Here is a 14,207-nt window from a genome sequence, read left to right on the forward strand (position 1 = left end):
GATTATCCCCACCCCCAGTCACACACACACACACACACCCTTTACTTGCTGATTCAGCTCCAGCCAGTGTCCATACCCCTGCAGTTACAAACAATCCTCACCACACTGGGTTGTGAAGGACTCTCCGCACACTAGACTGGCAGCTCTTTGAGGCAGGCACTATCTCCAGGGCTCCGCTAGCCAGCACTGTTCGGGCACGGAGCGGGTGGTCATTTGACAAATGAAGAAACTGGCCAGTAGAGAAGTGAATACCAGGTAAAAGAGCTCACTCCTTTACTTGTTTAAATGCTGCCTTCTCCAGCTCCCTGAAGAGCTGCCTCGTCCCTCCCGCTACCCCACTCCTCATGCCCTTACCATGCTCCACTTTCCCCTTTGCACACATCACCTTCCCACATACCACAGGCCGTGTTTATTTATCATGCTACCTGTCCCACCCACCTCGTCACACACACACAGAATGTAAACCCCACCCATCAGAGATTTGGGGTTAAGTTGTGCAGGAATGTACCCCAAGAGTCTAGACCAGTGCCTGGCCCATAGCAGGCATATGTAGGCACAGATGCGGACGAGGTAAGCGAAGGCGTGGATCAACGGATCCGTTTCTCGGCCTCGCGGAACAGGAGGCACCCCTGCAGATGCGTGCTAGCCTGCCTCTACCAGAGGAGGTCAGGGCCGGGGGGCGACCCCTCCGCCCCGCGCCGGCCGCCCGCCTGCCCGCGCGCGGTCTGCGCACCCGTAGGCTCTGGACAGAACATTCCCACTTTGTGGCTGGAGAAACTCCAGCGGGGCAGTCTAAGCGGCCCGAGGCGGATGGCAGAGCGGGTGCTGGCGCGGGTCATCTGCTCTCCCTGCTCTCTCCCGGGTCCCTCGCCGACGCCGCTCTGACCCCGGTTCCGCGGTGGGAAGTCGGAGCCGGGTGCCCCCCGGGAGCTGCGCCTGGCGCGCCGCTGCGGGCTGGAAAGGGAGCGGGCGCCGGGTCCCCGCGTCGCCCCGAGCCCGCGCGCGCCCCCGCCCCTGCCCAGCCGCGGCCGCGCTGTCAGTCCCCATTAGCGCTAACAGGCTCCAGACGGAGCGGGCCCGGCGCGGGCTTAATGCAATCGGCGCGTTACCTGGGGCGCAGGCTACATTACCAGCCCGGCCCCCGCCCGGCGCGGCCAGAAGCAGCCAGCCCGCGCCCCGCCGGCCGCCCCGCGCCTCCCGCGTCCTCGGGCCGCGCCCGAGCGCCACGCGGCGGAGCCCAGCCCCGGCCCGCGCCCCGCGCCCCGCGCCCCGCTTCCCGCCGCCCGGCGGGCACCGGGATCGCGGCGAGGCCCGACACGTGAGTGCGCCCTGCGCGCCGCGGCCCAGGTGCGCCGGGGAGGCCCCGGCCGAGGGCGCGGAGCCAGAGCCGCCGCGAGTTTGCAGTGCAAGGGGTGAGTGTCCGGGAGACTCCCGGGGCCGCTGGACGCGGCACAGATCGGAGCTGGGGGCGGGGGACAGGGAGCGGCGACCGGCACCGTCTTGGTCACCGCCCTGGGCAGCGTCTCAGCCTCCGCGCGTCCCGGCCCCGCCATCTGGGGGCGAGAGGGAGCGGGCGCAGGAGCGACGCGCGGCGGGTCCCAGGCCAGACCCACGGGGCGCGGCGCGGCCGTCTCCGCCTCTCGGTTCAGTCTCCGCTCCGCGCGCCGCTACGACTGTTCCCAAATTCTTCCGACAGACGCGCTCGGGTTTGGCGATCCCCGCGCCCGCCCGTGCGCCCGGCCGCTGTGTCTCCGCGCTCCGGGGGGGCGGGATGGCCCAGTGACCGCGGCTCTTCCCTCCACCCGAGCAGGACCTCGGCGTGCTCCCAGGACCGCTGCGGTTCCCCTCGCCAACCGCACCCATGCTTCTGGCGCGGATGAAGCCGCAGGTGCAGCCCGAGAACAGCGGGGCGGCCCCGGGGCCGGAGCCGCCCGGGCAAGGGCGCAAAGCCGTGGAGCTGTTGGTGGTGAAAGAGCGCAACGGCGTCCAGTGTCTCCTGGCGTCCGGAGCCGGCGACGAGCAGCCCCGGGAGACCTGGGGCAAGAAGATCGACTTCCTGCTGTCGGTGATCGGCTTCGCGGTGGACCTGGCCAACGTGTGGCGCTTCCCCTACCTCTGCTACAAGAACGGCGGCGGTGAGCCCCCCGATGCGCCGGGGTTTGACTGGGGAGGCCACCTGCCCGCAGCGGCGGCCGGGACAGGGGCTGGGATGGAGCAGCGGGGACGCGCCGCGGGAGAAGGGAAGCACGTGAGCGAGTCTGGAGCGCAGGAAGGGTCTGGACAGGGTTCAGGGCAGAAAAGGACTGGAGTTCCCGATGGAAAGGGGGAAATGGAGGCTGGTCCCGGGGCAGTGATAGGCGCACAGGTAGAAGGACAGAATCTGAGACCCTGAAATGGGCGAGAAACCCTCATCTTTTGATGGTTTGCAGGAAGAGGTGGAGATCTGGAGAGCTCTGGAAGGGGCGCCAGAAGTGCTCGGGATGTGACAGCCAGACACACAGTGACCCTAACTCCAGCACCCTGAGCCTTGGGGCAGGGACCTTTGGGCCAAAAGGGGAGAGAGGATATGGGTTCCCTGACAGACTTGGGAGGCCCTGCGCTCTTGGGGACAAAGACTCTGGAACAGACACACACCAAGAGTGGCTAGTGCCAGAGGGAACTCCACTCTCGACTTGGTGGAGGCACCAGAGTGCCCAGCCTAGGTAGGATGTTGTCATTAGGTACCAGAAGCTGGTCCAATCCTTGAAGCAGGAGGCCTGGGGGTTTGGGATGAAGGCCTTGCCTCCTGGGGTCGTGGCCACGAGATGCCGGGTAGAGTGGGAGAGGGGCCTGGAGGAAACTCCAGGGGAAGTAGCCAGGCTCTCTCCCCTTTCCTGAGCAGGGTGACAGATGACCTACCTGCCTGGGGTGTGAGTCTAGAGACCAACCACAGCCCAGTGAAAGGGTCAGAGCCCTGGAAAAAGTGGCTTGAGGGCGGGATACAAGGTGCTAAGCCCCTAGCTCCTTCTTGAGGTCCTTGGCTCCTGGGCGCCCAAACCACTCCAGTCCGGGGCCCTTGCTGGAATGAGTTCAGGGGTGCCCTGCAGAGCATGGAAAAATGATGGGGAGGAAGAAGCTGGCAAGAGGGGGCCCCAGCTCTGGAAACTTCTCTCTATTCACTGGATCATCCTACCTGGCAGTGGCTCTAGCTTGTGACTCCAGGTGGTCAGAGGCAGGCATGGTAAGGATTTGGAACCAAATAAAGGGAATAGCTTGTGACCAGTCCCATAGGCTCTGGGCCCCAGCTGTTTGCTTCAGAATTTGCCCTGGACACTTGCTTTGGTTGAGAAATGGGAAGCATGATCCCAAGATGACACTCTTCCGTGTGTGGTTGGCCCCGGGGAGGGAGGAAAGGCAGATTCCATGTATTTTTAGCAGATGGGGAAATGATGAATGAAAGACACACTGAGGCCCTAGGTTGCACCACCCAGCATGTCCCCAGTTACTATCCGAGACAGTGTGTCCCTAGATGGCAGGAGGCCGTATCATTAATCAGCAGTAGTTATCGGGTTCCTCCCAGGGTGAGGCACAGTACTAGGCTCTGCAGGGGCCACCAATATATTCATCACCAGGTCTGCCTGCAAGGAGCTTTAGTCACCCAAAGTGTCCCACCACCACACACCATTTTCACGGTTTTAAGTATTCGTTGAAACTAAAAGCATCCCAGATAGCCAATTGGACACATCGGCTAGCTGGATGTTTTGCAGCTAACACTGGGTGCTCCCTCGGCCATTGCCACCAACTGTGAGCGCCTGCTGCATGCGTGCAAGGTGATACTCCAGGTGCTGAGGACACAGACACAGCCGATTTGTCACAGGCTCCAGTTTGTAGGCAGCTTCTCTCCTCAGAACCTGGCACATCACCCCACCCAAGTTGTTCGCTCACTTATCTCTTTGTGTATCGGTCACCCAAATAGACCGGGGCACATCGAGAGCATAGACTGTGGCTTGCTCCTCCTTCTATTTCGAACGCCCCAAATAAGGTCTAGGTCCTAGGAATGTGGTAGCAGGTACCCAACAGACTTCCACTGAATGAGTAAATGAATGAAATGATCCAAGCCCTCAAAGCCTTATGCCCACCCAGAGACAGCGGGCACCCCGGCAGTAACTTGACCAAGAGAGGGTGCTGCTGCTGGGCGGGGGGTAGTCTAGGGGTTCGAGGCCTTGGCTGTGCAGTCCCTGGTTCCAGCTCCTGCCAGTGGGACTTGGGGCGGCCTCATATGCCCCAGTGTCCTCATCCATCAAGTGGAAAGAATGGTTTTCATCTCTGAGGGTGAGGATGGGATGTCATACGAGGCTCGTGGAAAGCTGGGCATGGAGCAGGGCTCCTAGTAAAGGTAGCAGCTACTCTTTCTGAGCAACATTTTGATGAAGTGGGAAATGGATGTGAGAGGTGACCAGTGCTCTAAAGGCCTGAGGAGGGGCTGTGTGGGCAAGATGGGGAGGGGGACTGTGCTTGGAGCTCAGCCCCTTGGGGTGGGAGGGGCATGGACAAGCCTCGAGAAGGTAGGAGGCATTCTTGTCGTTTGAGAATGCACACGGGATCATCTCAGATACGAGGGGTGTGGGCTGGCCGGAGGGCAAGCCAAGTGGAGATAAGGGTGGAGAGGCAAGTCGGGGCCCAGCCCAGGAGACCTTGAATGCCAGGCTAAGGGGTGGGAAAGTTGTACCAGTGAATTTCCATTTCTGGCTCCGCTGTCCATGGTTGACACAACCTCCCCCTCCATCTCCTACTCGAAGGTGGCTCCTTCTGTAAACTACTCTTTGGCCCCCTGGGGGAGCTCAGCTGGCCGCTTCAGAGCTTTATCTCTGCTGAGCCCTCTGGGCTGCTCCTTCGGAGATCAATTCTTAACCTTGATTCTAAAGTCAGTCCCTGACATGGGCCAGCAGGTTGCACAGGTGGGTATCCTATAATCGTGGAAGCAGCCAGAAGACCCCAGTTTGAATCCCAGCTCCATTTCTCTGGGCATGGCCCAGCCTCTCTGTAAGCCCAAGCTTCCCGCTACAGCTGAAGATGAGCTTAGAAGACCCCCAAGAGCTGTCCTTCTCTGATGGCCTGGCTCGGCACCGCACCCAGGCTGGGCCTCACCCGCCCTGTTACTTACTAGCCTGTGTACTCCTCTGGTTCCAGTTTGAACATAGTAACCTCCCAGCCTGGCTGTGCACACTGGCTCAGACTCGAGGATGTTTGGAGATGATAGAGGTGCCAATAGTCTAGGCCCCCGGCTAATACTTTCTGAATAAATTCCTGGGAACAATCAGCCTGTCTGAACATCTTCCCATAGGCCAGCTGCTGGGACGACGCACAAGTGCAGGAGGCTGCCGACAGGGAAGGCCCAGTCTTGGAAATTCCAGGGCTTTGTTCAGAACCTTCTCCAACAGAGAGACACTGCCAGGCCGTGGGGCTATTTTCAGAGTGCTAGAATCTCCCTTGCACCTGTGATCTTGGGCCTGGCCTGTGCTGGTCCCCAGGGAGGCGTGGGCAGCTCTGCTGGGTCCCTATGTCTGCCTCCCTGACAGAGAAGGGGTCTTGGCAATGGCTACTTCTGAGATGAGTCCTGTGCTGTCAGGCCCGTGGTCCCTGGGTTCAGACAGACCCGGGTTGAATCTAAACCTGACACTTCCTGGAAATGTAGCCTTGGACTCACCCTCTCTGGGCCTCAGTTTTCTTGTGCAGAGAAGGAGAAAGAGTATACCTTCTGGCAGGGTGATGACATAGATGACATAAACGAAGGCCTCAAAATAGCGTCTGGTGTGTAGAAAGGGCTCAGTAAATGGACCTGTTCCTATTGTTGTTATTGTTTGATGATTTTTAACTACAGGCTAGAACCAGGAGTACAGTGGGGTCCTGAGTCTGGAGGGAACAGAACTGATTCTAGGAGGAAATTAAGGAAGGAGGGTAAGACTGGACAGCAGGCACACCTGGGGCCCGGAGAATCAAGAATCAAGAGCTGAGCTTTGCTCCGTGTTCTGACGGTCTAAGCTTGTCCCACTGTGCTTTGCTCACCTGGAAAATGGGAACTAACATTCCTGCACAGGGTCCTATGAGATGGGGCTCTGGTCCCAAATAGGGCTCTTCTCCTTTCCCTAGTAAGCTGAGGGTCTTGGTACCCACAGCCCACTGGGGTGGGAGCCCTCTTGGCCAAAATATTTGGGCCTCTGGAGGCTGGATGTGAAATGGTGGCTGGTACAGAGGTCAGAGGCTTGTGAACTCAGTGCCCTCACACCCAGCTGGGCCATGGGAGACTGTCTACAACGCTGAATGTGCCAAGCCTGGCTCCTATTGTTCAGCTCAGTTGCAGGGGAGCCAGCCAGCTGGCGTGGCCCTCCACTGATGAGTTTGCAGGAATGAGGTGCTCGTCAGGGGCTAGAACTGAGACTTTAATCTGGGGTCATCAGCGTGATGTGGCTCATTGCTCTAAGCTGGCCAGGAAGATCTAAAGAAGCTGGTTTCCAGCAAGATGGGTTGCCATGGGGATAAATGTTCCACCCTTTCCTGTGGTCCCAGACCCAACTGCCTAAGTCAGGATTAGGTCACAGTGCAAGTGAAGGAAGGCCCTGGGGGTTTCCTTAGCTGCATCCTCCATGTGAGTCACTGATTTCATGAGAAAGCTGGGAGCCACTGATTTCATGAGAAAGCTGGGAGCCACTGATTTCATGAGAAAGCATTTGCAACATGCCCACAATATGCCAGGAACACAGAGATGAGCAAAAGGCAATCCCCCTCCCTCAGGGAGCTCATGGTCCATGGTAGATATCCTAAAAATCAATGTCATCTTCAATTCTGTTATTGGAAGTGTTGTATCCCGAGTGAGGGAGACAAGGTTCTTTTGGTTTTTGGTGGGTAGTACTTCCCTCTATAGTGTAGTTCTGAGCATCCAGAACACCCTCTTAGTTCATTTTAATGAGGCCGGGACTGAGATGGGAAACCAGAACCTTCCAGGAGCTATAGGGAGAGCCCCAGCTTCATTCATAAAAATCAGGTCGGATGCTATGAAGTTGACAGCAGAGGGAGAGTGGTCAGATGAGGAGGAGTAGCCTCAACGCTAGTTTCTCTGAATTTCACCCCCATTGCCCTCCTTAAAGGAGCCAGGGGGGTTGATCAGGAAGGGGGCATGTTTCCTCACTGGGCATATTTTCCAGTCTCAGAGCCAAAGTCAGCTCCCAGGTCAGCTGGAAGCTCCTAACCTGAATGTGTAGATCACTTTGTGTGAAACTTCCTCCTGGAGCAGCGGGAGCTTCTGCAAAGGTGTGTGTCCATGCTCCTGGCTAATCTCAGGGAGAGGCAGGAGTCAAGGGCTGCAAGACTCCACCTGGGCTGAGGTTAGGGGGATCCTGAGGCCAGGGAACAGGAGCCCATGGGGGTCCTTGAGGCCCCCAAGGAGAAGAGAAGTCTTGGGGAGGAGAAAACACAAGTTGTCACTACATGGTGCCAATACCCTACCCTAGAGAGAGTCTGGGTTGACAAACTTGAATGATCTGGGCTTGGTTTATTACAAGAACTGGAGTGTTTGCCTGAAGAAATGGCCGCGTGAAGCCAGCTGTTTAGCTGGCAAAGGCTCAGAAGGGGATGCTATGCCTGACCCCCGGGGTGCAAAGCATTGCTTTGGACAAGACTGATCAGTTTTGTTCTACAGGGCTCTAAGGCCAGAAGGAAGGCAGAAAGTGGAGGCTGCCGGGGAAGGGATTGAGGGAAGGGGAGAAGGGGAAAAAGCAGTGTTGGCTAGTTGGAGAGGTTGGCTGCCAAGTTCAGCAGGGCCTCAGCTGACCATGGGGACCTCTGAAACTGGGATGGCCCCACACACTTGTCCCAGGTTGAGGTGAGGAGGCCGAGACTATGTCCCGTAGTCAACAGATCAGTGGATACCAGCTGCCTGGGGAAGGGGCTGTGGCCTTGGGTGAGGTGGCTCTCTTCACCAGAGGCACTTGCCAAGGGCCTGTGACAGCTGAGGACAGAGCAGTGCCAGCTGCGGGGAAGCAGGTCCGTCATTCCTGAGGGGCTCTGGACAGCACTGTGGGAGCCCTTTCCAGTCATGGGCTGCCCAGAAGCCCCTCAGTTATCACAGCACACCAGGATGCAGAGGCTGTCACCCGTACTTCCCCACACTGACCAACTCTCCAGGCCCCAGCCAGGTGTCCTACAATTCAGTCCTGACCCCTGTGACCTGGATTTGGCAGGCCCCACAGGTTAAGGGCTCAGTTTCCAAAGATTGCCCCCCACCTCAGATGCTCGTCACAGGTCTCCAGCTGTCACCTGTGTTTCTGACCAACTGGCTATAAACCAGGGGTTTCCATGATCCCCTCGTCAGGTTCAGAAATTGGCTATAGCAGCTCCAAGAACTCAGGGAAGCGCTTACTTACATTTTCCAGTCTGTCATGAAGGGTACGATGAAGGATACTGATGGGCAGCCAGATGAGGAGGTCATGGGGCGAGGTCTGGAGGAGTCCCATGTGGGGGGGGGTGTCTCTGCCCTTGTGGGCTGTGCCATCCTCCTGGAACGTGAATGTGTTCACCAACCTAGAAGTGTTCCAAATTCTGTAGTTCAGAGATCTTTCTGGAAGCTTCGTCACGTGGGTGTACTCGATATTAGCTTCATCTCTAGCCCCTCTTTCTTTCCCGGAGGTGGGAGGCTGGGCCTGAAAGTTCCAAGCTTCTAATCAAGGCCTGACCTTTCTGGTGACCAGTCCCCACCCAGGAGCTCGCTAAGAATTGCCTCATTAGAACAAAAGACACTCCTAGCACCTAGAAAATCCCAGGAGCTCTGCGTAGGACACTCGTATCACTCTCACTTGGAAAATTATAAGGATTTTTAAGAGCTCTGGGGCAGGAACCCAGAGCAGAGACCAGATATCTATATATCATATTAATGTCACTGGGTGGGTCTGCTCTGGGTCGTGCTTTAGAGGGCCTGTTTCTGCCCTCCTGCCCTTCTCACCAACGCCAGGGCCAAGAGGGCCTGGCCACCCAGAACACTGCCTCCCCCACACCACTCCAGGCACCGGGGCCCTGGAATTCCCTGTGCGAACACCACAACCCCCTTCTGGGTCTGCATGGGCCGCTCACCTCATTTATTCTGCCATATGGATTGTGCTGCAGGTATGCAGGCCCTGGATCCAGGGGAGGCCAAGGGCCCGTTGTCTGCAGGGGTGTGGAGACATGCGGGTGCGAGACTCCACACGTGTGTGCAAAAGGCCTTGCATGCCGCTGGACAGCCCTGTGGTGGGGAGGAAGTACACAGGGTAAGTGGGGCTCCCCCTATGCTACCACATTGTGGTGCAAAGCTATAGGAGAGGAGGGTTCCAGAATTGAAGCTTGTAACAGAACCGTCATGAAGGTTTAGTTGTCGAGGTAAGAAGATAAGGCACGTGTGATTTAAAAGGTATGGCTGATTTATTGAAAAAGGTGGCCACATACGGCATACTCTTGCCCCGTACTCTTGCCCCGGCCCCAGGCTTGCACCTGCTGGGAGCAGCGCTGTCTCCAAAGGAAGCTCACCCTCTCTGGCACCCTTACATGTGCTCTGCCTTTGGAGTGTTCGGAGAAGGGGCACAAATCTGGCTACCCTTGGCATTGGCCAAGATTTTCATGGAAATCTGGTGAAAGCTGTAGGCAGTGACCATCCATAGCTGAGCTACAGGCGCCAAGGAAACAGCTCTGTGGGTTTTCCCTTGTTGGTATATCAGGGTGTGGCCACAAGGCACAGTTTGAGGAATCTGAGCCCCAGCAGACTGGGAAGCGGGTTCCACTAAGCCTCAGGGGACCCTCTTTGCCTTCTTGCAGCCTGCTCCTGATCATACTCTCTCCACCTCACCCCAAATCCCCAGGGCCCCACCGCCACTAGCCGAGTCCCCTCTAGGCATTCACTCCCCTTTCCTGAGCTCCACATCTGCCCTGGTGCATCCCACTCAGAACTTAGTGAGCACTGGGCTTCCCTTCCTGAGGACTTGGCTTTTGCACAGAAGACTCCAGAACCCCTCGGTGACCAGTAGGGTCACTCCGTAGTAATGGGATTGTCAGACAGAGTGCACCAGGCTAGAGGCGATGGGACAGATGCTTTCCTTACAAAATTCATCCAGAAGCCATTTATCAGAGCCCCTTTCACAGCTGGTAGTTCTTTTCCTCGTGTGTTTGTGAGTGTCAAGGTGCAGAAGGACCATGAGTGTGCACGAGTGTGCATCTATGTTCATGCATATGTGCTGAAGGCTCGGCAGGTATGCCCTGGAGGCATTTCTCCAGGTCTACACACCAGCACCTGCACAACCAGAGCATTCTAGAATCAAGACGGGATCCCAGGCTGTGGCCTCTGAGGTTCTCAGCTCTCAGACCGGTGCAAGGCTGTCATGCGTGAAGATACAGCCATGGGAATGTGGTGGCTATAGGCCTTGCAGGGCATTAGCTTCCAGAAAGTTTGCAATCAGGCCTCAGTTTCTAGGACCTGCTGCTGGCCTGTTTCTAAGAGAGGCCTCCTCAGCTGACCTCGGTTGGCTGCCCCCGACATCCCTTACCGGCCCTTCAGCTCTACCCCAGCTTCCTCCAGATCATTCTGCAAGGGGACTTGGGCCAACCGTCTGCCTCAACCCCTCTTTGGCTCCATCTCCTGGGGGCCATAGCAAGTGCCACAGACAGAGAGGGACTCAAAGAGATCCAGGTGTGACCCCCAGCTGCATACATCCCAGTCTGGACAAGCCACTTGACCGAATCAGTGGTAATCATCTTTCAGGGACGGTTTTAGATGCATAGTTAGCATGTGGCTTGGCACATAACAGGTGCTTACTGATGTCACCATCACCGGCGACCTCCATCAGCATCACCGGCCTCAGCACCGTCACAGAATGCTGTCCTACCGTGGACAGATGTGGATTCAGGTGCCAGATCAGCCCTCTCTGTGTGTGAGAGGGACAGGGCTGGAGTTTGAAAGCAGGAGATGAGGAGGGGAAGAGCAAGGTGGGTGCATGTGGGCATTGCCAAGTAGTCCAGTGTGGAACAGCGGATGGAGTATCAGACCAGTGTAGGACCAACAGACTAGATGGCTAAGCTGGCTCCAGATCCTCAGTTTCCAAATATCCTCCCCTCTAAGACCCCATTCAACTCATGTCCTTTATTTAGGCCAGAATGTTCTGGAATCTGCAAAATATGTTGGGAATGGCTCTGGAGCTCTGGAGGCAGGCAGACCTAGGCCCGAACTCCAGTCCATTACTGGCTAGCAAGTGCTTCCTCAGATGTTTCTGGATAAGGTAGCTGAGATCATAGATGTCCAGTGCCCAATGCCTACTTGATACATAGTAGGTACTCACTTTCTGGGACTTTCCTGTGCCCACCATCTGTTGCTACAGAAGGGGGAGGGTTTCTGAGCACCGGGGCCAACACTTCATGCTTTGTCCTTAAGAGCCCTCGGCTTCCTGAGGAGAAGCCCTGGGAGGGAAGACTGGAACTGACAGTCTGAGTAGCCGGGTGCCATGTGACTCTGCTGTAATTCTCTATAAAATCGAGATGGTCATCATCTCTGCATCTTAGAGCTGGTGTGAAGATGGAATGCGACCTTGCCTGGAAAGTGCCTGGAACAAAGCACAGGATGCTGCACTCCTCATGCTACCATTATGAAATATTTCCCAGTTTTCTGCACTTTGCTGGTGTGGGTGGGCCAGAGAGTGTTTGGTTTCCAAGGTTACGGCATCTCAGCCAAAGGCCAGAGGTGGGACGAGTGTGGATCTGGCCTGGCCACCTCCAGCTGCGTCAGGAAAAGGAGCTGGCATTTTGTTTGGGTCACGCTTGTAGCTGGGGCTGACATGGCACGTATCCCGGTGAGTCACCTTGCGGCTTCAGAGCCCGGTAAGCTCACCCGGGCTGCCGGGCAGAAGGAGACTCATCTCTGCGACTCACCCATGTCTCATCCCACCAGGAACTCTCTCGGGGATGAGTCGCTGCCCGTTGCCAGGGGCCTCCTCTAGGGCCCCCTGACTTCCCTGGTCAGAGACTTGTTCCCGGGTTTACTTACCTTTGGCTGCCTGTAGCAGGGCAGGGAGCCTGACATGTTGGAAGACCTGAATGCGAATTTTGCTTCTGTCACTTAACAGCAGCACAAGAGTTCAACTCTCTTCTCTGCCCTCATTTTCCTCCAGGTGGCGAGGGTGTGTGTGGGGGGCACATAGTGACCCAGTCTGGTTATGTCTCTTAGTGAAACTAAGAATCCAGTGAGATCGTGTTTGGGGAAGCCCCGCGTGACATTAAAATGAGACAAATACAAGCAAAGTTAGAAATTCAATCGTACATAACTTTCGGCTCTGTCTCTCCTGCTCTCATCTCGATTTTCTGACCTATACAGGGAGGGTTTGGGGTGACTGGCATTCCCCAGAGTGATGGTTCATGAAAGAAAAGGTTCTGCAGTTACATGAATTTGGTGACGACTGTACCTGTAAGCGTCCTTGTGGTGCTTCACAGTGTGTGCTCAGGTATCGAAGGCCAGAAGAATCCTGCAAGGTATAAGCCCATTCAGCTTTGATGAGCCAGATTTTACTGAACCTCATTTTATAGAACCTCATTATAGCATGGGTGGTGGTTATATTTGGTACCACAGCAAAGATTACTACTGTGACAATTATTTGTAATCATTGTGCTGCATAATTCTATTTATTTACCACAGAACACCCCATGGGAAGTGGCTGGGGAGCAGGTGAAGAGAACCCAGAGACACTCTACAGGGGGTGTGGGGCTGGGCACAAGGCTGGGCAGGGCCCCAGGGAGTCACACTCTACCTCTGTGCCTTCCAGGTGCCTTTCTGATTCCGTACACCCTGTTCCTTATCATTGCTGGGATGCCCCTGTTCTACATGGAGCTGGCTCTGGGCCAATACAACCGAGAAGGGGCAGCCACGGTGTGGAAGATCTGTCCATTCTTCAAAGGTAAAGAATGGGTCCTGGGCGGGGGTGGGGTGGGGGGGTTGGGTGTCAAAGGTTGTCCAAAAGATTTCCTTGGAGAAACTGTTCCAAAGGTGGGATCTCAGGTAGACCAGCTCTCTTGTGGGATTCACAGCTATTGGCATGGTCAAGAGCATAGAACCGTTCAGAGTGACATGGAGAGCATTTGGTGTGTCAGGAGCGGCTTAGCCTAAAAAGTCTAGAAATCTGGGTACCAGTCCAGCCTCTACCACTGAATGACCAGAGGGTGTCTGTTTTCTGTATAGGAAATACTTACAGAAATGTCAGAAGTACCCAGCACACATACAACTACCCTCCCCTCACACTCCCATGGCAGACATGGTAAACTGATCATGGGCCTTTCTGGGCTTAGCTAGAAACCTGTCCCACAATCCTTAATATAACAGCCATGACTGATTGATCACATCTGGGATAGGTGATGAGGCCTGCTTGCATTTGGCTAGGAGCACAACTGTAGAAAGTAGCCATAGCAGCTGCCATTTCTTGGCCCCTGTACATCTGTAAGGGCATGGAGGCTGATTTAGTGCCCCCCAAGCACTGGTTAGCAAACCGGGCCCAGATGGTACAGAGGGCCACTATGATTCCTCTGCACCTCTTCTCAGCTGGCACGTGTCTCCCGACTCTACCTTCTATGTACTCAGTCCCGTAGTAGACATGGGCTGGCACAAGAGGCTTATTAAAAGTGCATTAGTTAGGTTTTTTTTTTAAATGTTATTTATTTATGATAGTCACACACACACACACACAGAGAGAGAGAGAGAGAGAGAGAGAGAGGCAGAGACACAGGCAGAGGGAGAAGCAGGCTCCATGCACTGGGAGCCCGACGTGGGATTCGATCCCGGGTCTCCAGGATCGTGCCCTGGGCCAAAGGCAGGCGCTAAACCGCTGCGCCACCCAGGGATTCCCCTGGTTAGGGTTTTTTAGTTTAATTTCCAGAAAGCCCCCTCAAAGTGGCTTTAATGTAAAGGAGAATTGATTGGCTTATGATACAGTAAAGTCCAAGAGTTTCTGGTCAGCTTCTGGTGCAGCTTGATCCAGGTCCTTGAATAATATCTGGACTCTCCACCTCTCTCCATCTGAAGTCAGCGTTAACATCATCTCAAGCATATTCTACTCAGGCGCTAGCAGAACTGGCCATTAGCAATGACAAGATGAACTCCTACCAACTTTAACAGTGACAAAATAAATCAATGATACCTTCTGTCCTCATTAAAGTTCCCAGAGAAGAGTCAT

The 14,207-nt window shown here is 55.8% G+C and overlaps 1 protein-coding gene across 1 annotated transcript in view; it reads left to right on the forward strand.

Moving 5' to 3' along the window:
• Positions 1 to 1,666: 1,666 nt before the first annotated feature.
• SLC6A2 (solute carrier family 6 member 2) overlaps positions 1,667 to 14,207 on the forward strand; it is a 46,221-nt gene continuing 33,680 nt past the window's right edge. Inside the window, exons 1-2 of the mRNA XM_055332063.1 lie at positions 1,667 to 2,135; positions 12,807 to 12,938. Coding sequence (XP_055188038.1) covers positions 1,862 to 2,135; positions 12,807 to 12,938 — 406 coding nt within the window. The 5' untranslated portion in view covers positions 1,667 to 1,861. The remainder of the gene's footprint in view (positions 2,136 to 12,806; positions 12,939 to 14,207) is intronic.

This window comes from Nyctereutes procyonoides, unplaced genomic scaffold, assembly GCF_905146905.1.
Source record: "Nyctereutes procyonoides isolate TBG_1078 unplaced genomic scaffold, NYPRO_anot_genome, whole genome shotgun sequence".
Classification (NCBI taxonomy): domain Eukaryota; kingdom Metazoa; phylum Chordata; class Mammalia; order Carnivora; family Canidae; genus Nyctereutes; species Nyctereutes procyonoides.